Source organism: Rhododendron vialii, chromosome 12a (assembly GCF_030253575.1).
Source record: "Rhododendron vialii isolate Sample 1 chromosome 12a, ASM3025357v1".
Classification (NCBI taxonomy): domain Eukaryota; kingdom Viridiplantae; phylum Streptophyta; class Magnoliopsida; order Ericales; family Ericaceae; genus Rhododendron; species Rhododendron vialii.
Genome location: NC_080568.1, coordinates 27,276,056 through 27,297,869, shown reverse-complemented (window position 1 = coordinate 27,297,869; position 21,814 = coordinate 27,276,056). Strand labels below are relative to the sequence as shown.

Below are 21,814 nucleotides of genomic sequence, written 5' to 3'. Positions count from 1 at the left end.
TTCCCAACATATGTTTGCATAAATCAAGATTACAACACTCAAAGGCTATATATATATTTATGTACATAAGTACCATTCAATACTTGAGTTTTGGCTTCAGTGTCCAAATTCCCTCCACACCTTTGTGTGTTTCTGAATCGATACAAGCAGGCTATGAGTAGTAACGCTTAAAAACATTGGCAATTTCTTGTCCCTTTAAAAATTCCAAACCAGACAATTAGGGATAGCTCCATGCAGCTATATTTCTGCATGAGACATCAAACTGGATATATTGGCCCGTATACATGCTATAAGGACATCGAAGCTACGTACACAGCAGCTGGAGGATACGGTGCCTTGTTCTAACCGTTTGTGTGCCGAAACATCCAGGGTGGCATCATTTGAGTGTTTTGATTTTGGATCGGAGCTCCTTCGACCACTCCAATGCCTCCGTCTTCCTGGTAATTAGCTCCACTGCGATCAAGGACGAAGCCAGAATGTCATTTGGCGTGGCCAAGAAAATGTTGGAAAAAATTAGTACAATGTAAAGAATAGGCAGGGAGTTCTCTGTTATTCTTTCTCATATGGGTGCTCATGCTGCAAATATGAATCTTTCGAAGAGCATAAGACATGGGATCTTGGAAAACTAGACAACAAAAGTAACTCCTCACTTCGTCCTATTTGTTTGACTGGACTAATATTGAAGGAAAGTATAACTCCATCGGATATGTTATACCGTCAAATTAACAGTAGCACATGGCCCGTACTATTTTCCTATCGAGTCACGTTTTGGGGGATTATATAGCCCATGTATTTTTATTCCGAGCAAAAGGAAAAAAAAGAAAATCAAACGTCGGATATGTGGACACCTTGGATACATAGTCCAATCCGACCACAAGTGGTCCAGCCATAATATATTCAAAAGATCCAAGATGTACTCTCCAAGTAAAGGGCGTTTGTATGGATAGTGGTCGTGCTCAAAAGGTTATGAATCGGCTGGTATTAAGTCCAATCTCTATATCTTGATTTCGGGTGGCAATGTATTGTGGACTGCTCATATCTGATCAAACAAATCGGTTATTTAACTTCACATCACACATCACACCCAGAGAGAGAGAGAGAGAGAGAGAGAGAACCCAATATTGTTGAAAGGGTGCAGCAGCTGTGGCATAGCACCAAGAGAAGAAATCATTAGGTCATTGTTCTGCTGCTCCAATTGAGCCTCTTGGGCCTGTGCCTTCTCCCTTTCCTTAATCTACATCACATGAAACATAGAAACGTACGTATTAGTATTCGATATGATTGTAATTTCATACGGAAATTCACAGTTTTAATGAAAAGTCAAGGATCACCTTCTTTGCAAGCAAGTTATTTTGCTCCTGCAATGCCTTATCCTGCACACAACAAACCCAATAAATTCATATATATGAACAGAAATGGTTTCATTTGTTCCCAACTTCACAACGCAAGGTAAATATCCCAACTAAGTTGGCACGAGAGCCTAAGACAATCATGCACCATCGAAGACCCAAAAAGGAAGAAGGGTTGGCAAGGAACCTGCAGTTAGGAACTACACGATATTTTGTGTGTTTGTCTTGTATGTTCTGTTGTATCTTGGCTCATTGAGCTAAGATGTAATTTCCTCGATGTACCCCTTCGAGATTTATAAATTCTTTCGTTTGCAGAACAAAAAAATGGAATCGAACTACACGTTCAACCCGCAACGCCTCTACGGATCTTGGAAACTAGAATTAAATACTTTCCATGCATAGTGTTTCAGGTTTTTTTAGCATCCATTTTAAAATCTAATTGAGATCTTTAATTTGGTGTAAAAAGTTAATAAGTTATGCATGAATTTATTTATTTATTTTCTTATCCTAAATATTGCACGATCTTTCATAATGGACTAAATTTAGGGGATGAATGGAGTATTGTATTAGTACAAAAATGCAGTAGAAAGATTGAAATATCTCTCCTTCCCAATATCCGCAATTTCGAAAATTTGATATCATATGCTAATTAATACTATCCATTTGCTGCAAAAAAAAATAAAAAAAAATAAATCACATGGAAATTAAGAAGTAGGGATCTCACCTTTTTGTGAAGCTCAGAGATGGATTCATGCATAAGTTGGTTCTGGAAGCAAAGCCATAGGAAACTTAATTTCCATAATCAATAAAAAAAAATTGGAAATTAGGCTTCAAATTCACTCCTTTTATACCTTTTTTGACCTTATATGTTTGAGAGCAGTGTCAAGTTGGTGCTCCAAATTCTGAAGCTCTCTCAGACTCAAGTTATCGAGGTCCTCTCCCATATAATGCCTACAAAAATAAAAACAATAATATATGCCCTAGTTACCCTTTTCTAAATCTGTGAAAGAGTATAAAAAATAATGTAGCTCCTCAGTCTTCTCTCTGTAACAGCTTAAACTTTTAGATGAGTTGGTGGTAAATAATCTAATATGGTACCAGAGCAGGTAATAGATTCTGTGTTCGAATCTCACCGCCTACCTAATGATTAAAATTTACACGTGTATAACCCTCCTGAAATGATCAGAATTTTTTTTGTATGAATCGAAACAGGAAGTAATTTATATTAAACTACCCAAAATAGAGTAAGATTGATGTCTAATTCAAGTGGTAAGGTCTTCGATTTTCAGATACTATGTAACGTGCACCAACATATTGGTGGAATGTGCCTCATTTGTCATGCAACGAAGTAAATGCTACCAATATATTAGTGACAAATTACATGGTACCCAAAAATGTTACTCAAATGTGGTCACCATAAAATTGCTCTAAAGTTTATTTACTAGTACAAAATACTTTCCGAAATATAAAAGAAGATGAAGAAAGGTGCGCGAAAGTAGTGATCTAAATTTGGAATATTTCTGGAAGAATATTTTCCTTCCGAAATGCTATCAATTTATTTGGGGCCAATTCATACAGTGCATTAGTTCTGGCTTTGATTGGACCCCCACTAGTAGACGGTGAGATTCGTCCCTCAACATTAGTCATCAGGTGCACGTACGTAAATAAGTGGGTTTGAACACCTGAATTATAAAAAAGGAAAAAAACTATGCTTATATTTATGTTATTGGAGGAGGAAGCCATCGTACCTTTGGTTTCTTTGAAGAACCTCCAGCCTGGCCTTGAGCTTTGCATGTTCTAGAGTCCAGCTTCCCTATAAAAAAAGTTGACGTAATAAATATAGGATTATTAAAAATCTCAATGCCTTCATTATCCAGGAATAGAATAGGAATTTATCACAAAAAAAAAAAAAAAAACCTGGAATAGAAAGAAAAAGCATCGATCCAAAGAGGAGTCAAAATCCTCTATGTTCCCTTGTGTGGTCCGTCAAACGCAAAATAGGAATTGCTACAATTTTATTTCATGACTCAATGCATTCACGTAGTAGGTCTTCATTTGTTTAACGTCTATGTCAAAAATTAAGTCTCCTTGATGTGTTTAATGTCCATGTAAAAAATTAAGTCTATCAGAGATCGGTAAAAACTTGATCTAATCATATTTGTCTAAAGAGAAATAAACGATCATCGTCTGATTGTTTATTCCTCTTGTAACAAATATGATTCGTTCAAATGGATATCGATGTCTAATAAACTTGATTTTTTTGTATGAACGTTAAATACATCGAGACGTACAAATACGATCGGTCCCGTTTTGCATCACATGGGAGTATCTTGGTTGAAGAAAAGACCAGGATTTTCAATTCCGGCCTCCGGATACATTTCTATTTTGGGAATACGTTATTAATTAAAAAACCAAATGCGTCTTATTTTTCCTATCTGCTAATAAAGGAAATGAATATAACATTTTTTCTGCGTACATTATAGAAACGATGCATGATTGTGTCTATTGTAGTTCTATCAACTAGCGAAAGGAAGGGAATGATTGAGACTTTTAAATATAACTAATTAATAATGTTTGAAGCAAGTTAGAGTAATTTAGAGATTTCTTATGGGGTTCAAATAGCAATATTTTGGCTGCAAAATCTTAAATGCCCGATTGAAAAACCAGATTAGTAGTCAGGGCCAGCCCTATGTATTTGGATGTCCTAGGTTAAGTGGTAGAATAGGATTCTATATAAATTTTTTAATTTAAAAATAATAAACAGAAATACTTATCTATATATCATTTTCGTTTATACTGTTCAACATGGTAAATATTTATATGTGTTTTCTTCATAATCTTCTTTCACTAAAAAAAAACATGGTAAATATTTCGGCCTTAATGGCTTGTGCGGTGCAATAATATTTAGTAGATTCAGGTTTGAATCACAGCAGCCCCAATTTGTGTGACTACAATATGGTAAATATTTTGGACTTAACGGCTTGTGCGGTTGCAATAATATTTAGTGAACTCAGGTTTGAATCACAGCAGTCCAATTTGTGTGACTAGAGATTTTTTTTTGGCAAAAAGACACTTCACAAAAATATCCTACCAAGATTTGAACCCTAGCATCTTATGTGGACGAACAAACATTTTATCACTAAACCACCAAAGGAGTTTATATTATAATTGCGTACAGAAAATATACATATTTATCTAAGAAGATGTGCCCCATTTTTTGCCCAAAATGTGGAGGCCCAAGGCAGCAGCCTCTTGGGCCGGCCCTGTTAGTAGTAACTGGTACACACAAAACAAGACTTGGGCACTTTAGGCCCTTAGGTATTGTATTGGACTTTGTCCCTCTGACTGTATTTTTTAATTTTTGTTTGGAATTACTTTCCCTCTCTCTAATAAAATATTATTTTTGCCGATTAAAAAATAAAGCAAAATCTTTTATATGTACCAAGGTTCCTCCGTCCTGTCGGGATTACAGAATACATACAATAGTATAAAACGATTTCGGATAGGAAAAGTTTAGGTTTTGAATATCCTGACAATAAAAAGTTAGATGAGGTCATAAATCCACAAAAGAGTCTGGATCCAAGTAAAAAAAAACGTGGTACGTTTTAGTTAGTTGACCTTGATTGAAAGCAACTAAATACCTGAGTTTGGAGATCAGCGGGAATAAGCTGCCTTTCTGCATACGAGTATCTCTCATATCGTTCAAGAATCCTTTCCATGCTGTTAAATAATCAAAAGAATTAATGGGTAAGGTAATTGGTGAGTACTTAATTTTGCTATATACGATTTGCAAAGCACAATACTTTGCCACATGAGAAAAAAAGAAGAAAGAAGAAAGAAGATCTTGAAGCACAAATAGAAAACTATTGCTACAAAAGGACTAGATAGACAGCGGTGCTACTTCCATCGCACTGTTTCACCGTTCTCTTTACCGCAGCGCTCAATCTCATCGTCCATCTGTGCAGTCAATAGTCCGCTGGTGGGCGGTGAGATTCGTCCCCCGCTAGTAGTGGACGGTGAGATGCGATCACTATGGTTAATTTGGACACCATCAACACGCACAAACAGAAATTCAAAATAGAAAAGGCACATGCGGTTGGGCAGAACCTGTCTGCATCCAATGCTAAATTGGATAACAATGAGGAATTAGCACTTAACAGAACCTGTCTAGCTACTACATCCATATTCTGTTGCAGTTTCTGGGATTTCCTATTTTAGTTATGAGGTTTGGAGGCTTTCCAGTTTTGGTTCTGATCGAGGTTTGTTTTGATTCTCTCGAATGAAAGAGTTCTCTCTACACTCATAGACTTAGAACTTAGAAGAACGAACACGAATACAAATACGGGAACAATCACAGACACATATGTTATGATCCTAATATCCCACATCGACAAAGTATGGGCTTGATCTTGCGTATATAAACTCTTGGACACCGTCTTCTTGTAAGCCGGTTTTCAAGGACGAGTTCTACCCATCCCCTTGGTCGGTGTTCCATAGCTCATAGATAATATATAGGTCATCAAATGGAAAACTTAACTATTAACTATATATATAACTATACAATCTCAACGATCACAAGTCACGAAAGACTCTCTGAATGTCATCTTCAACATTTCTCTAATCCTTTAGGGAGCAATTTCACCAGAAATCGATGGGTACCTGAATCGATTTGATCCTATCGGGGCGGTTATTTTGAATTTTTTCTATATATCCATGGGGCGGTTCTGGTTTCAAAATCGTGATAACCAGCCGGTTTCAGGTTTGGTACGGTAAAAGCAAGTATATATGTCCGGACCGAACCAGGACCGAACCAGAAACTGATCCATATAATATTACTAACATGAAATATATGTGCATATAAAAATGCATACTTATTTTCATTGTTAGGTTTCAAGTTTTTAGTGACTCTTCATTTTCTCTCATCTCCTCATTCCTCTCAAACTCCTCAAAAATCTCAAGAGTCTTCCATAGAAGCTTGAAAAACATTGCGGGTTTGACGAGGTTCGGTTAAAAACCGAATCCCGTATAGTTTGGTTATGGTGCCCTAAAACCATACCCATCGGGTGTGGACTTGAATCTGCGAATAGATAAGTACTTTGGATTTTTTTTTTTGAACGGCGAAAAAAGGAATTTAGTTGACCACAATGATAGAGTACATCAAGATTTATGGCAAGAAAAGATAGCATCACAGTGTGAGAGTAACTTCCCAACTAAGTTGGCACCTTATCCCACGACAATCATATGCTATTCCAGTCTAAGGATTGACAAGAGATCAACCCAGCGAACTACAATATAAACCTCAAAAGGAAGCTTTCAAGTACTTTGGATTTGAGTATGGTAATTGCAAAATCCAGACCAAATTAATCCATTGCCATTCCTACGTACTATGTCTTTTAAACTTAAAAGTATCTCTTGTTAACGACTCAACTACATAGCTAGTTTTTGCCCCTTTTTTATGATCAGTAGAAATAGTTTTATTAAAACTCGACAAAAGATATATCGAGCGTCCAATAAAAGATTGGACAGAACACCAAAAGGCAAAAACCCATACACTCAAGGAACAAAACACATAAAACACCTAAAGGGCCCAACCCAGAACCTAACGGGCTTTTGCCCCTTTTATTGCTGATTTGAACATTAACATATGAACACTAATAGATTTTATTCGGTGGCGGCTCTAGGATTTTTATTTTATTTTGGTTAAGATAGTCGTCAAAAAGCTTACCTACCATATTGAACAACCTTAGATAAGATCATAAGAGGAAGAAGAAAAGAATCCGAACTCGTTGACAATTTTAAATTTAGACCACAAAAAAAAAAAAATCGTTTCAATTTATTTTTTACCCTAAAAAGTAAAACATATAAATACATAACAGATTACAATTTTTCTGAATTGGTTTATGTATACTGGCAAACAAAAGATAAAACCCGCAATGTTTACCGTACTCAATTGGTTCATGCCATTTTTTAATTGATTATAATCTTGTAATCTAGTATAATCTTTTATGTGATTTTAAAAATATTATTTAAAAAAATTAATTAAGATCTATCAAATAAAATTTATATATCATATAAAAAATATTACCAAATTTAATATGTACTACATTTGGCAAATTATAACAAATAACTAATTTTTTATCCGATACAACAAGCGACTAAAAAATTGCAACCAGGCAGAGTGGAGGCCCATGTAATGATTTCTGCATAGTTTCACTTTTGTCGTATGCTTGGTGACCTCTTCAAAAAATGAAAAAAAATGCTTTGCGTACGGTAACATGTACTACATTTGATATTTTGAGACCCATGAGATGTGACGGTAGTTATAAAAACAAAAATCTTCTTGGAAACTGATAAGGTGCTGATAAAAAAAAAAATTTGATAAGGTTATCAAAAATATTTTTATGGGAGACCCAATTAAATGTGTTTATGGGGATTAGTTTTTGCAATTTTAAAAAAAAGGTGGGTGGTAGGGTTGTATATTTCTTCGTTCTTTGTAACCTTTTAAGAAACTTTTTATCTTTTCGAGTACATCATCACTATACACATTGGAAAAGTAGAAAAAAAAATTCAAATAAGAGTAGTAATGAAGGAAGATCGAATAAATAGTATGAAGGAAGGTCGAATAAATAGCACAATTTTCAAAAATATTAAGTCTAGAATCACCGCACCATTTTTACCATTTTTTTCCACCGTTCCGTGTGGGCAGAGTCGGCCCTATGCATTTGGAGGCTCTAGGCCAACTTGCAACATGGGGGCCTTTTTTTTTTAATGTAAAAAAAGAAGAAGAGACTATTAAGAAAGAAAATATAAATGTATACATCATTCTAAAAGAAATATTAATCACATATCAGTGATATGTTTTCTGACTCCGTAGGACGAAACTACTTAGTTTCGCTGCTACAAATTCAGAAAACGTATCTACCGATACACAATTGAGCTCATGATTTTTTACGGGGTCCCATAAAAAAATACTTTAAAATTCATGGGTATTATTCTGTATTTTTGTGAGGTCTAGAGTGATCCCACGCATAGCTCATGATTTTTTACGGAGTCTTATAAAAAAATACTTTAAAATTCATGGGTATTACTCTGTATTTTTGTAAGGTCCAGAGTGATCTCACGTATAGTGGTAACAAAATAGATCCCACGTATAGTGGTGACAAAATAGCTGTGGAAATGGTGTGGTGATCGTTGCACGGTCTCCAAAAAGAATCCCAAGTGTAGGCGGAAGTGGGGGTTGCTTACATGATGGATGGATACGGCTATCTCTGACCAAAGTATATAACTTGTGTACCAGGCTGCCGAGTAAAACAAAAGAGAAATGCTAAGTGCAAAAACAAAAAAGAAAAGGCAATGAAAGGATCGTTAAAGTGTATATAAACGGCTCAGATATACTGCAGCTTAGATTTATTGTGCAATGCATCTGAGCCGTTTATATACACTTTAAGGATCTATTCTTTACTTATTTTCTTTCTTCCTAGCACCCCTCAAAACAAAAACGTGTGTACGAGGCTTTCCTTTGAAATAAAACGAACCAAATAATCTTTATAAAAAAAAAAACCACTTCCCAAGTTTATTGGATTAAAACTGGCTTAAAGTATTTTTAGACCAAATCAAGCCGTTAATCTAGAGTTTATTGGATTATGTATCGGCAGCTATATATACTACATACAATATTGCTATTAGAGGCCCAAGATTCCGATAAGAAAATACATAGCTAAAACCTTCGTATCAGTACCAAATTCTTAATCAGAAATGGACTTAATTGAAGATGAAAAAAGTTTATATCATTGATATTTAGATTTAAATAATTTTTTTTTTTTTTTACGATTGTTTGTTTAATTTCTATGTACTATTGTTTACATAAGGTGTGCGGTAAGGATATTTCGATGATACAAATGAATGAAAATCAGTACGAAATATTCCATTTGATAGCTATTGATCGCTGGTGATAGTACAGAAGATGATGAAAACAAAAATCAAGAACTGTGAATATTTTTTACTTCAATTTAAAAGGCGAATGAGAAAGAAGGATAAGAGATTGCTTAAACCAGAAGAAATCGAGAAGACGATGATGGAGTTGGGAAATCTATATACACATGACTTGAAATTTGAAGATATATCATACAGATCTATAGTTTTATGGAAGATTCGCGGTAAAATAATCATCGAATTATCCTAATAAACATACAAATTGATGTAATTATGTGCAAGAAGTAGCGATCGACGAAAACAAAGAAACTCCACGCAAGAAAAAGAGGGAAAAAAAACCCTAAGATACATCTTGCGGTGGTAAGTCAACAGTAGCGAATTCAGCTTTGAACGTGTGGTTTTCTGTTAATCAAGATTTCTGTAGCCAATTAAGAAAATCAAAACAACACCAACAGACAGTAGCCGGATTGTATTATTTTCTAGGGATAAAAAAAAATCGTTACTATAAAAAATAAAACATTCACGTTTGCGAAGAAAAGATAAGAAAAGATTTTATTAATCAATGGAACGGAGTTTACAAAAGATTAAAAGCGGATAAGGGGAAGGCCGATTTTGTCGGAATGCTTTCTTTTTTCGTTGCGATGCGATGCGGTTTGCTTCGCATCCGTTTGATCTTTGTAACTTTTACGTAAGTTAATAAAATCTTGTTTTGTCGCTGTTCAAGACAAATTAAAAGAGGAGAGGGCACGACGGCATCAAAAGCAGATAAGTTACACTCGTGATAATAACGTACGTACGAAGATAAGAGAGATGAGAGAAGAGTACTAATGGTGTGGATCGGAGATCTAACCAGGAATCGGAGGCGTACTCGAAGAGCTTCCCTTTGGTGGAGAAGACGATGAGCGCCACCTCGGCATCGCAGAGGACGGAGATCTCCTGCGCTTTCTTGAGCAGCCCGGAGCGGCGCTTGGAGAACGTCACTTGGCGGTTGATCTTGTTCTCTATCCTCTTCAACTGCACTCTCCCCCTCCCCATCTCCTCTCTCTCTCTCTCTCTCTCTTTCTCTATAGTACTTGTTTGTTCTCTCTCTCTCTCTCTGTCCTCTCTCAATAATAATACAAGTACTATAGAGAGAGAGAGAGAGAGAGAAGGAGAGAGACGATGGGGGTGTGGTTTTGTTTGACTAGACTAGAGACTAGAGTAGTGGCGTCTTTTTCTTCTTCGCGGATGATAGCAATGTTTTGTGAAGCGAAGTGATAGTGGTTTTTGTGTTTTTGACGGGGTGAGGGAATCCTTTAGACTTGGGCACCCATGTATGTACGTGAAAATGAAAATAGTGGTACTGTAGGAGGGGAGAAGCGGTTTCGAGACACAGATGCGGATATGAGCGGTTTCGGGAAACCGGGTGGTTTCGCCAAAAGCGTTGTCTAATTCTGATTGGTTGGGGCGAGCACGTGGATGCACGGCCACTCCGTACACCCCTCTCTCCCGCGGTACTGTTTAGCCTTGTTGTTTTGCGGTACTGTTTTGTCTTGTTGTTTTGTGAGCTCCTCAAATCCAAAACACTAATCCTATCACCACAAACACTTACACAAATTTATTGCATAGTGATATTGGAACCCACACGTACTATATTTTCAGTGTGCGTACGGGAGTCGCTAGAAGATGTGAGTGTGTGTATAAAGTGTTTTTTAAGTGTTTGTGGTTATATAATATTAATTGGATCCAAAAAGTCGGTACGCGATATTAATCCAATAATAATTTTACAACCACACACAACTGCTTACACACACATTCACAAAGGAAGTGGGCCTCACGTATGCTGCACACATCCAGTGTATGAGGGGCCCACCCACTTTGTGAGTGTGTGTAAGCATTTTGTGTGTGGTTGTAGTATTGTTGTTAATTAATCCAAACACAACCGCTCGCAACTTTTTGTGTTGTTAAGGTTGGGGACCTCTTGGGGTTTACAAAGCCAGGGCCAAAAAAAGAAGATGATATACACTAGAAACCGACCAGAGGTACCAACGGCCACGAGGGGCTCACTCTGAGCACCTCACGGATGATCCGAGTCGTTCAATAACTTTTTTAAAAATAAATCTAGCGGACCCGAGAATAATTATCTCAATCCGATACATGTAGGCGCTCAATTCAATCTTATATTTTTTCATTTAGATTTCAGGATCCGAAATTTGAATGAAAAAAAAATGAAAGATTGGATCGAGCACCTACGTTCACATATCAGATTGAGCTGATTTTTCACAGGTCCACTCATTTTTTTTGTAAATTGTTAAATGGCTCGAATTATCCGTGCGAAATTCAAAATAGGCCATGCGTAGCCGTCGGTACCTCTGGTCGGTTGGCGTAGCACGGTAGGATTCGGAATTTCTTTTTGGCAGATTAGACCATGGAAAAATCAAATTATGGAATTAAAGACGATGGGGTCTGAGGCACCCTTTATCTCTCCTGTATTTTTCATGGCCCACTTGAATTAGTTAATGTCCCGAACTGCATTCAACGTAATGATCAAAATTATTCCTCTCGGTAGATACCAAAGTATTAGAATTTTTGGTTCATATGTTAATATGAAGAGATACTAAAAAGTTTTAGAAAGAGACCACATGCTAGAGCGGAGCGGAGCGCAACGATTGAAGCGGAGCAGGCGTATCTGGTTTTGGGGAACCACATATATTCCTTGTGTTAATTTCTTACTGTTTTGATTTTTTTTTTTTAATCGGCAAAAGAAACATTTTATAAAACTCGAAAGAGGTACATTGAGAGAGAAAAAAGACAGCCAAAGACAGAGATTGGCTCAACCCAAATTTACAGCTGCCTCCAACCTAAGTTAGAAGCACGCCTGAAAACTAGATTACAATCTCAATTTTTGGACACCGTTTAAGAAAATCTTGAACTCCTCAACGGTGTAGATCTTGATGTCGAACTTCGCCTTCATCCACATCGCAACTCTTGTTTTAACTAAATCCCCCACCATCCAAGCTTATTTTGTTGAATTGTTGAAAATAGTGTCGTTCCTCACCAACCAAAGGGACCATAATGTAGCATAGAAGCAAACTTCCCAAACATGTTTATCTAGGTTGGAAAATCAATTAGCAAACCACCAATTTGCTAATTCTGGTACAGAGAAAGAGCAGACCCATTTAATGTTCCACCAGTATAAGGTTATCGACCACACCTATTTACTATTTTGATACTTGCATATCTTGTGTGTGTGTTTTGGTCCTAACAAAGTTTGCACTTCATTTATTCAAATGGCGTAATTGCCCTTCATCTTTTGAGAATAGGACATTGACACCGTTTGTTTTGGGTTTTGAATTTTGGATTCTAATCGTTATCTTATTTCTCTCAAATCATTACTCTCATTTTTCTCTCTATCTCTCTCAAATCATTATTCATATTTTCAATCATTACTTTATTTCTCTCTACACTCATTACATGTAAATCCAAAATCCCAAAATGAACGAAGTCTTAAAGTAGGGATTGGGGCATTCCTTTGTATGTGACCCAAATATTTTTTTTTTGTCATACGGTATACATCAGCGAGAGTCAGCGGGGTGTTAGTAGGTTACTCAACGGGAGTTCAGAGGCTATCCATAGCCCTGAATCCCAAACCCACTCTCTATGAGACTCGAATTCAGGTCACCACTGAAAAGAAGAATGAGACAACCAACTTGACAAACTTAGCTTCTCGTGACACAATGTTAGGTGTCTTGTTTTTTTTGACAGTCTCTTGGTCTATGTAGTATGTGATTGTAATTAACCTCTTATTTCTGTAGAGGTTTGTTATGCCCAGATAGTTTTTGGCATTTTTTGATTGTATATACATTCAAGGCTATCTCCTTGATTCTTTGGTTGGTCTCTTAATAAAGTTACTATTTCAAATAAAAAAAAATAGTATACTTTAATCAGGTGTTTGTCATAGTTCTGTCAAGTTGATTTCTTGCAAGCTTTACTAGATGATCGGTTTGGATCAATATTTAGATGGATGGGACCCAAGCATGGAGAGATATGCAGAGAAATGAGGTATGGAGACAAGGACGGAACCAGGATTTTACCCTAGCAGTGACGAAATGTATACTAAAAAAATTTAGTAGTGGCGAGACTATATAAGTTGGGCATAAATTTTTTTTTTTTACACATAATAATTGTATTTTCTAAAATTCTTGTCATGGCGATCGCCGCTACTAGACCCCTCCTGGTCCCATTCCTTGTATGGAGATCGTTCAAAAGGCAGTGTTCTTTATTTAGACTCAGGTTGTAACTTTTAACTAGTACAGTATAAAATTTAACTGTCTCAGTTCCAAGTACATGGCACCAAAAACTCGGGTTCCACCTTTTTTTTTTCAAAGTAAGAAAAAAAAAATCTTTATAAAGTTTTTTCCGTGCTTAGAACATTTTTTAGAATTTTACATGTATTATTTTTGATGTTGTAATTCATTTTTAAAAAAAGAAGAGATTATTCTTCTAGGTCTTTTTGGGGTTTTTTTTTATAACCTGGACTGTCGGTTATTCAATTTTTGGAATTCCCTTTATTTTATGTGCTATATCATCAATTGATAAATTAATGCCCCTTTCTCAGAAGAAAAAAAATTCAAATAAGACGTAATAGTAAAAAAGAAAAAGAAAAAGAAAAAGAGAGGCCAATATGGTAACAACCAAATTCTTAAAATGAAGACTTAAAAAAAGAAATTTTTCAAGAAAAAAATTCAAACTTGTTTTCATTAATACTCCGTATCTAGTAAATTGTTTTTTTTTTAATTCTTCTATGAATTTTTATTGATTTTTTACTTATTTTAAAGTTATCGTTTTGCAGACCCGACCAATATTTTGTGATAGGAGTATTATTCTCACAAAAGAGATCAAGTCTTCCTATTCAAATTTTTCTGTATCTCTGTTCTGATGCATTTTCGGACGTTAAATCAAGTTAAAAATTTTATCTCTTAAAAGTTGCAAATAATCTTCCAAAAATATACCGAAACATGGCTACACTAATCTCCAATATATATGCAAAAGGATCAATGCCCCACATGTATGTGAGAGATTGTGTTTGGTATTGTATTTGTGTTGTTGTGTATGTAGCATAGTTGACATAACATAACACCTCATTGTTGTTTTCGAGATTTGCACGTAAAAGTTAATATGCCAATGATTAATGCCATGTTTGGATGAGTTTTTAAGAACTTTTTTATGAGAGTAATGATTGGAAGTAGGCGTAATCAGTAGAGAGAGATAGAGAGAGGAATGAAAATAATGATTAGAGATAGGGGTAATGAGTGGAGAGTAAAGATTGAAAGTATGGGTAATGAGTATTTTTTGAGTTAAATTTAAAAAAAAAAAAAAAGAGAAACGAACAAGGCATAAGCATCTGGTGAAACACATGCAACTAAAGGCAATTAGGCTCTGTTCCGGAACAAAAAATAAGTCCTTATTTTTTAAGAAGACAATTTCAAACTCAAAAATTATGGGTTTATTGAAATCTAAAAATATGCAATATGGATCTTGTTTGCAAAAAAAATTGAAAAATTATTTTTCATTTACTTTATTTTTGAGTTTGAAAATGTGAAATAAGCTGTTTATTTTTTAAGAAGATTTCTGGAACGGGGCCTTACTCTTTTTGAAAGGAAAAAATTTAGCTAGTAATCTTTAAAATAATAATTACAAAGATTAAAAGCATCAATGGCACGATGTGGAACGAGCCTAAAATTAGGATTGGGTTTTTTTTTTATCGGCAAAAAAGATTTTATTAAAACTCGACAAATGATACATCGAGGCTTGAATTTTATTAAAATTAGACTTGGGTTTGGTTAGTAAACAAATTGAACTCCAACAAACTGAGCCTAAAACATATGGCGAAACTGTTTGGTTGCAGCCCAAGTGAGACCATAGCCTAACAATTTGAAAAAAATAGGATCCAATCCCTTTAATCGTCGTTTAAGTGAAACAGGAAATTTTTTTTCTTCTTCAATTCAACGGTTATTTATAACGTCTCTTTTACATGATGTGAAATCATGTGAGAGAAATGTTATAAATAGCCGTTGTATTAAAAATTTTCTCGTGAAACAGGGCTATGATCGATCAGATAAATTCCCAGATAAGCCGCCCCACAATTTAAGGTTAAAAACCTCAAGCCAAAAAGAATGGATCAAAAACCTATCAATCCAACTCCATTTTTCTCCGCGTCTGTGTGGACCGAGTGGATTTAAGGATAAGGCAGTACTAGCTAGGTAGATTTTTAGGGCCTGTTTGGATGGAGTGAAAACAGGGGGGCAAAAATAAGAGGGGGTGAATGGGGTGGGGCTCACCGTTAAGCCGGTGTTTGGAAACGAAAATTGCAGGGGTCTTAGTTTTCACCCCTTCTTCTTTTTCACCCATTTCAGGGATTCTCGGGTATAATTTTTGGGCACCCCTTGACCTCCCCAAATTTAATCCGGCTTTAGAGGGAGGAATTTGGACGAAATTACCCTTGCTTATCCCCTTTCTCCAACCCGAAAAACTCCTTATTTAATTTCAGGACTCTCTTAGGGTGCTCATTAAAAGGTCTTAGAACAAAAAATCCATTATGACCATTTAAGATAAAATGATCAGAAAAATAAGATCTTCGCACCAGTTCAAATGGATTGAAAATTAGAACACCTATTTTTTTTACACTATTTATATATTAAAAAATATAGTTAAAAAAATTAAGTGTTTCAATTTTCAATCCGTTTGAGCAGGTGCGAAAATCATATTTTTTAATCATTTTATCTTAAATAGTCATAATGGATTTTGGGCTCTAAGGCCTTTCAACGAGCACCCAAAAACTCCTTATTTAGTTTCAAAGCTCTCTTAGGGTGCTCATTGAAAGGCTTAGAACCAAAAATTCATAATGACCATCTAAGATAAAATTATCAGAAAAATAAGATATTCGCACTGGTTCAAACGGATTGAAAATCGGAACACTTAATTTTTTAACTATATTTTTTAATATATAAATGGTGTAAAAATGTTTTTTATTATAAAATTTTTAGAATAGACATTTTTTAATATTGAAAATTGAATTTATATACTTATTTTAATACGTAATCAAACTTAACACTGCACATGGACAAAATAGTCATTTGACAGCTTTTCCCACCATCCACCCTTCTTATCCCCCCATTCTATAAACCATCCAAACAAAGTCAAATTTTATCCCCCTATTTAATACTCCATCCAAACCACATACTATTTTATCCTCCCTTCATAAACCATCAAAATTAATATCCCCTACTATTTTATCCCCCCTTCATATTTTTTACTCTTAATTTTTTACCTGCATCCAAACGGGCCCTTAAGGCACTAGTACTAGGTCTCGCTAACAAATACATCAGCGCCACTGCACAGTTTTATCGCTTTTCCTACCGCAGCGCTCAATTTCACCATCTGTCTAGACAATTAATGGTCCGAATTTTAAAAGAACTCTTCCTTAGAAGAGTCTTTTGAAATTTGAACCTTCCTAAACATTTTTGGATGATGAAATTGAGAGCGGTGGGAGAAGCGGTGAAACAGAACAGCGGGATAGATTTTCTGCAAATACATAGTGGTGTTAACAAGTTTGGTAACAAATTTTGGGATTCTCATTTGCTTTCATCTGTGATTTTTTATGCCAGGTTTTAATGAGGGAGGGGTGCTATTTTTTGAACGGTGAAAAAGGATTTATTTTATCTTTGAGGAGGGAGTAAAAAGATCAAAAGGATCCAGGGCAATGGCACACAAGGCGTTATGATTAGCGGAATGAGAGATGCTGCCAAGCAACCAATCGAGCCGCTCGTCTCTGCATGAACGGAATAGCAACCATCTTATCATTATCAAAACTATACACAGCCGGCCAACCGACTTTGTTTCCAAGGAGCTGAAACATGTCAATGGCTCTAATAAACCAAAGTCCCTTTAACATTTGGCGTGAACCTACCAAAATAGTCTCAGAAAAAATAACCAAAAAAAACATTAACCAAAATTCAGGCCAAATAAACCGTTAGTATGGTTCAGATCAATCCGTTGAAAACCGATTGAACTAGTTCTCTCCATCCCCATTTGTTGATCCCTTTTGGGAAATACTCATTTTGTCCCATAAAATTAGTCTCATACGAAATTACGTTCAATTTTAGGACAACAAAAAAAAGTAATAATTGGGACCAACAAAAGAGGAGCGGAGAACATAAGTAGTATAAAAAGTAAAAGTACTGCAAAAAGTTGGTTGGTTGGGATCCACCCTCCGCCGGAACGGTTAAGGTTAACACAGATGGTGGAGTTGATCGTTATGGTACTGCAGCGGCTAGGGGTTCGATTGGAGATCACAATGGTAATTTTTTTGGCAGGTTTTCAACGAAAAATTGGAACCAGCTCCATTTTGGCAGCTGAGTTATGGGGTTTGCATGATGGTTCACATCTCGCTTGGGCTAACAGTTGGCCTCGGATTGAAGCTAGTTTGATCAAGGATCAACAAAGTTGTGCTTCACATCCTTTGCATAATCTTATTGCCGAGTGCTGGTGGTTGCATGATCATTTTCAGGCGGTGGAGCTGATGATCCTCGCAGGGCGAACAAGTGTAGGGACTTGATGGCAAAAGAGGTTTTAGTTTATCAGTAGGATTAATTTCTTTTCCTGTTGCTCCTGATGTAATATTATTTCAGTAACAACAAGACCTAGTAGAGGTTAAATACCTCAGACTTGTTGTTAATTCGTAATAATAGTAATAATATCTTTTGCACAAAAAATAAAAAATAAAAATAAAATAAAAAAGTAGAAGTAAATTGACTACTAATTAATGAGTGAAAGTACCTAGAGCCAAGCCTCGTCATGTCCTTTTCTACTTCACAATTATCATCTTTAGACTAGGATGTGTTGATGTTCTAGCTTGGAGATCAAAAAAAGTAGGTTTCAATTTCTGCTATTGTTTTTTTATTTATTCAAAATTTCTAACTTTTAAAATTAGTTTTAAACATTTATGAGGATTAGTTTTGGAAACATTTACACTTTTTTCTTTGGGCTCTGTTTGGAGCTTATGGAAAGGAAAGGAAAGGAAAATAAAAGAAAATTAAAAAATTTTCCCTTCTATTGTTTGGTTGGGAGAGAAAGAGAAGAAAATAAAAGTTTTAAGTTCAATGAATAGTAAATTTTCTCTCATATTTCCTCTCTTTTTCTTTTTCTTTTCCGTTCTTTTCTTTTCTTTTCTTTTCTGTAAGTTCCAAACAGAGCCTAAAATCGGTAGTAGCATTTACTACGACGTAGCAATTAATGAAAGAATCGTGCTACCTCTTCTGCTCTGTTTTACCGCTATCTTCCATTGCACGCGCAATCTCACCGTCCGTCTTGACAATCAAAGGTCTGGATTTTTTTTAAAAAAAAAAAAACCTCTTCTAAAATCTGAACTTTCCAAAATACTTTCGGACGATAAAATCGAGAGCGGTGAACCAGAGCACTTGTGTAAAACTTTCTTGTCAATGAAATAAAGAAGTAGTCCTAGTAGGTAGACATATAGCTCACAAAACAGTTACTCCATTAAGTGTGGCAAAAGAACAAAACCTTGTCTCTTACATATATGTACGATGCAAGAAATGCCAATGCTGTATTGTTTACTTTTGGCTCCATTCCAGAACACCTTCTTAAAAAATAAGTACTTATTTCACATTTTCAAACTCAAAAATAATATAAATGAAAAATTATTTTTCAATTTTTTTTTCACCGTATAAAAGATCTCAATGAGATCTATCAAATAAAATTCATATTGATAGGAAAATTATTTACATAAACACATAATTTTTGAGTTTGAAATTGCTTTATTAAAAAATAAGTACTTATTTCCGTTTCCGGAACGGGGCCTTAATGGTGTTAACTTTCTTTCCTGCATGAGTCTCATTCACATTCAGGATGTTTTAAGTGGGCCCTAGCCCAGCCCCCAACCCAACACCTGATTGGCCTAACCAGGTAAACAAATACAGTAAATGTCTGTTTTTTATATTTTTTATTAGAAAGGAACCCAAAATGCGGCAGATGGGTCTTCTTCACCAATTTATTTTATTTGTTTACCAGAAATCAAATCGATTTATATTTTTCCGTCGTCGGTCTGAAGTTACAGAAAAATAACAAACCAAAAACAATATACAACAAACAAACAAAACAGATCTAGATTTTAGATTATATATGGTGCGTTATGGCTTGAAATTGTTAGATTTGATGTGTCCACCATGAATCGATTTGATTTGATTCGTTTTTCGATTTCTGGATTATGATTAGATTTACTTGACATGGTGCATGCGTTGTAGTTAGAGATTTGTTTCCCACTTTCTGGATTTCAAATCAATGATAAATTCGCACAAATAATCCGTATAAATATATGGTTGATTTAATGTATCCATCATGTTTCGAAGATGGGAATTGATATTCACACTTTATTTTTTAGTGTTGAAAGTGTGTATTTTTTTCTTGCTAAAAGACAAAAAAGAGAGTGTGGAAGAGTGGATATCGATCCCTTTGAAAATATGTTTCATGGTAATTTTGCAGAAAATAATCCATGAAAAATATGGTCGATTTAATATCCACTATGTTTAGGGAAAAACATAGTCAATTTGAATATTTACCATGTTTCAAAAAATATGTTTGATGGCAATTTTGCAGAAATAATCCATGAAAAACATAAATTATTTAAAATGGTCATAGTCAAAAAAAATTGTAGGTAAGGTAATACATGGTGTGTAATAAATTGGTGAAGAAGAGGGTGAACATTATCGATCATGAGTATACCGATGGGCACGCAAGCCCCACTCTGGGTTCCGCACAGATGATCCGAGTTGTTCGATAATTTAAAAAAAAACAAGGAGGCTCTCGAGAAATCATCTCAATCTTGTATGTGTAGGATTGAGTTGATTTTTTGCTGGTCCACTCGATTTTTTTTTAAATTATTGAACTACTCGGATCATTCGTGAGAGACCCGTGGTGGGTCTCAATTGCGTGCCCATCAGTAAACTCATGGTTGGTCCCCTTAGCTTTATGCGAATCCTTGTGTGCTTTTATTCAACCACCACCACCATCATCACTCCACCACCACCACCACCACTCTACCACCACCACCATGACTCCACCACCACTACTACTTGATCCACTCCACCCGATCACCAGCACCATAACGCAATCATTGCACCGCCGTCATTTCGCCGCCACTATCACACCACCATCACTCCACCGCCACCACTACCACTCCACCACCACCACCACCACCCCGGCCCCTCACTCCCTCACCACCACCACAATCAAAATTAAAAGAGAATCAGAAATAAAACTAATTTATCATTTCTTAATTCAGTACGTATTTAATATGTTTATTAAACAACTTTTCAACTTAAAAAAATTCAACTCTCAGTACTTAATTTTTCATCTTCCAATTTTATCCCTTTGTCTCATCTAAGATTCCTAGCATTTGCTGCAACTTTTAAAAATGAGAAAGAGCTGAGAGTAGAAACTTTGATTGGAAAACTGTGAAAGCTGTATTTCGATCCTTTCCCTGACCGCCGTGTTAACTCTGTCGTCTCCGACTGGACCCTGAATCAGGTGTTTTCCGGTGGGCCCTGGCCCAGCCTCTGAGCCCAATTACCGATTGGGCAAATCAAGTAGTAAAGAATGAATACAACAGACAAAACTTATCAGTCCAGGCATGGCAGAAACTTTATTGTCTTCTGACTCTTTCCAGCTTCTTCCCGTCCCCATTTCTCCTAACAAAATGCTAACGGTTTTCTGTCACCCTTGGAATCCATTTTTTTATTTTTAGTTTCCGGCTTACATTATTTTTGCACTAAATCTCAGTTATTTCTTTTAATTCGTGTAAAAGTTTTAGAGTTTAGTTATGCACAGAAGTACTTCGTTCTGTGATTAAAAAAAAAAAAAATTACACGTTTATTTGTAGTGGACTAAATTCGAAGGACGGAGAGATCAGTTTTTTTCCCCCCTTGTTTTCACCTTTCCTCCGGATACTTTTATTTTTCCGGTGAAATTTTGAAGGTTTCTGATCAGAAGATTTTTTTGTTAATCTTTAGTGAATGTGGTTGAAATTGCACGTCGTTTAACATTTTTGTTGGTTAGGTCGGCGATAATGCTAAAATTCTAAACATGTTTACTAAAGACAAAAATATTCGAAGAAATTAGATTTCTATACGAGCCTAACAATTCCTTACTAGCTAGTTGCACCCCCGATAGATTAGATTAAATAAGACAGTACCTGAAGGTTCACAAGCCGTCGAATAGGGAAGAAAAAGCACCTCCCTAGCTAGCTCCCGGCTAGCCTAGCCTAGCCTAGCTAGAGCATCAAGGCTTCAAGACAGAAGGAAGGTTCCAGCATGCATATATGAAAGCTTTTTCCCCATCCATTGGGTCCTTTTCGCACGGTGGAGTCCGTCACGGATTGCTAAATGGACGGAGAGTAATACTCTTTGGCGTATATGTGACGTAGCTTATCTCCATATTCGATCATATTTTGTACAAAAAAAGGGGAAAAGTCTATTGCG

General features: G+C 35.8%; 1 protein-coding gene across 2 annotated transcripts; it reads right to left on the bottom strand.

The window, feature by feature from the left end:
* Positions 1 to 29: 29 nt before the first annotated feature.
* Positions 30 to 10,617, bottom strand: LOC131310200 (truncated transcription factor CAULIFLOWER A-like). Of its 2 annotated transcripts, XM_058337106.1 has the most exons (9): positions 10,132 to 10,590; positions 4,991 to 5,069; positions 3,098 to 3,162; positions 2,201 to 2,300; positions 2,074 to 2,115; positions 1,332 to 1,373; positions 1,116 to 1,234; positions 331 to 453; positions 30 to 262 (listed from the first exon to the last, which is right to left on the bottom strand). In XM_058337106.1, exons 1-8 carry the CDS (start codon positions 10,314 to 10,316, stop codon positions 342 to 344), a joined length of 744 nt encoding a protein of 247 aa, XP_058193089.1. In that variant the 5' UTR covers positions 10,317 to 10,590; the 3' UTR covers positions 30 to 262; positions 331 to 341. The 2 variants fall into 2 exon arrangements, with proteins under 2 accessions (XP_058193089.1, XP_058193088.1); XM_058337105.1 differs by having other exon boundaries at positions 30 to 453; positions 10,132 to 10,617.
* Between the last annotated feature and the right edge of the window lie 11,197 nt (positions 10,618 to 21,814).